The sequence below is a fragment of the Myotis davidii genome, unplaced genomic scaffold (assembly GCF_000327345.1).
Source record: "Myotis davidii unplaced genomic scaffold, ASM32734v1 scaffold674, whole genome shotgun sequence".
Classification (NCBI taxonomy): domain Eukaryota; kingdom Metazoa; phylum Chordata; class Mammalia; order Chiroptera; family Vespertilionidae; genus Myotis; species Myotis davidii.
In genome coordinates, this window is record NW_006286674.1 from 2,369,739 (window position 1) to 2,371,657 (window position 1,919).

General features: G+C 36.2%; 1 protein-coding gene across 1 annotated transcript in view; it reads left to right on the forward strand.

The window, feature by feature from the left end:
* The window catches only part of CCDC18 (coiled-coil domain containing 18), a 113,166-nt gene that overhangs the window by 54,088 nt on the left and 57,159 nt on the right, over positions 1 to 1,919 (forward strand). The window contains exon 16 of the mRNA XM_015560324.1: positions 1,068 to 1,184. Within this exon, the coding sequence (XP_015415810.1) occupies positions 1,068 to 1,184 (117 nt within the window). The remainder of the gene's footprint in view (positions 1 to 1,067; positions 1,185 to 1,919) is intronic.

Consider the following 1,919-nt stretch of genomic DNA (forward strand, 5'->3'; position numbering starts at 1 on the left):
GGGCGGGGGGTGGGGCGGGAACTGTGAGGGGGGGGGAGTTATGGGGGAAAAAAGAGGAACAAATGTAATAATCTGAACAATAAAGATTTAAATTTAAAAAAAAATAGATTTGTTGATTTGGGTTACTTGTTGCTAATTTTCTCTTTATATTAAGCATTTGCAACTGTAAAACCCTTGAACCAAGTTACATTGCTGCCTTTCTAAAACTATTTTCACTGATTCAAAGCAAAAGCAGCCTTCTAGCTGACAAAAACATTTTCATTTTCTTATTGACTTCAGCATTAGCACAATATAACAGTTTGTGCTCACTTTGCTATTTTTCTTGATCAAGGGAACTTAAGGAGTAGGCTCAAATACTGCTTTCCTTTTAGAATGTTTGTTTTACAGGTTCTTGATGACTGGCCCCTCTATCTTGCCTTCTCCCCCAAGTACACATCTCTAACAAATTCATACTCTTTTTTTAAATCTTTATTGTTCAGATTATTACAGATGTGTTCCTCTTTTTTCCCCCCATAGCTCCCCTCCACCCGGTTCCCACCCCACTCCAGGCCCTTGCCCCCGCCCCACCCCCCCACTGTCCTCCCAAGAATTGTCAATCTGCTTCCTTTCCATGCCCCTGATTCTATTACAGTCACCAGTTTATGAACAACAAAGTGACAACAAATACATATCTATCAACAAGTGAATCTAAAAATCAAATGAATAAAAAATCTGATGAACAGGACAAATTCATACTCTTGATATGCTGAGCTCCTGCCAGCTTCTCACCATTCCCTTTTACAGAGACTTAACTCTGAACATACTCCTTCTTCCTGGAATGACCTTTTTCACTTGTTCATGTCCTGTTTATTCTTCAACTCCATTTTCTGGTTTCCTAGTTTGCAATGAAAAAGTTAGTTTTTAAGTAAATCTCTTCTGTATTCATAGTTTATGTCCTAAGTTTGACTATATATTCACTGTTTGAAGCAGTGAATTAACATTAGGACATAAATGTATAAAATATTGATCATATAATAAACACTTATTAATATGAGTTGATTTTCCTGTTTCAAATTTTTGCTGCTTAGGTCAGACAGTTAGATTCAGCATTGGAAATTTGTAAGGAAGAACTTGCCTTGCATTTGAATCAGTTGGAAGGAAATAAGGAAAAGTTTGAAAAACAGTTGAAGAAGAAATCTGAAGAGGTAAATGAATATTTTCTTTACATATAGAATATTTGTCAAGTGACTTCTTTTTTGAGATATTGTTTATTTTCAAAATACTTTACAAATACATCATTTTTAAAAAATGATATTTTTATCAATAAATATTTTTATTGATTTCAGAGAGGAAGGGAGAGAGAGAAGAAACATCAATGGTGAGAGAGAATCACTGATTGGCTGCCTTCTGCACACCCCACACTGGGGATCGAGCTCGTGACCCGGGCATGTTCCCTGACCAGGAATTGAACCGTACCTTCTGGTTCATAGGTCAATACTCAACCACTGAACCATACTGGCCAGTCTGGTTGTATCACTTTAAAATCAAAGTGATATGAAGGAGCTCAGCATATCAAGGTCATTTATTTAACCTCCTTCTTTTGGGAGCAAGTGAAGAATATTATAAAATATACATTAAATTATACTGCATTGGCCTCCTGGTGCTTACCACAGGCTGTGTGCTTACACTGACTGTACAGAAATAGGAGGCAAAGTAAACTCACCCCATATATACCTCAGCTCAGGCTCTTTGCCTGGTCTGTATTGTGAAGGGAGAGACATTGAAAAAAGAAAAAAGAAAAAAAATTATACTGCATTGTTTATTCAAATTTAATAATAATTTTTTTGGCAGATTTTTTTGGAATTTGGAAAACTAGGACAAAGGGCATTTTCCCCCCTCCCAATATATGTCCTTTCAGATAAATTCAAAGGTGTCTTTTA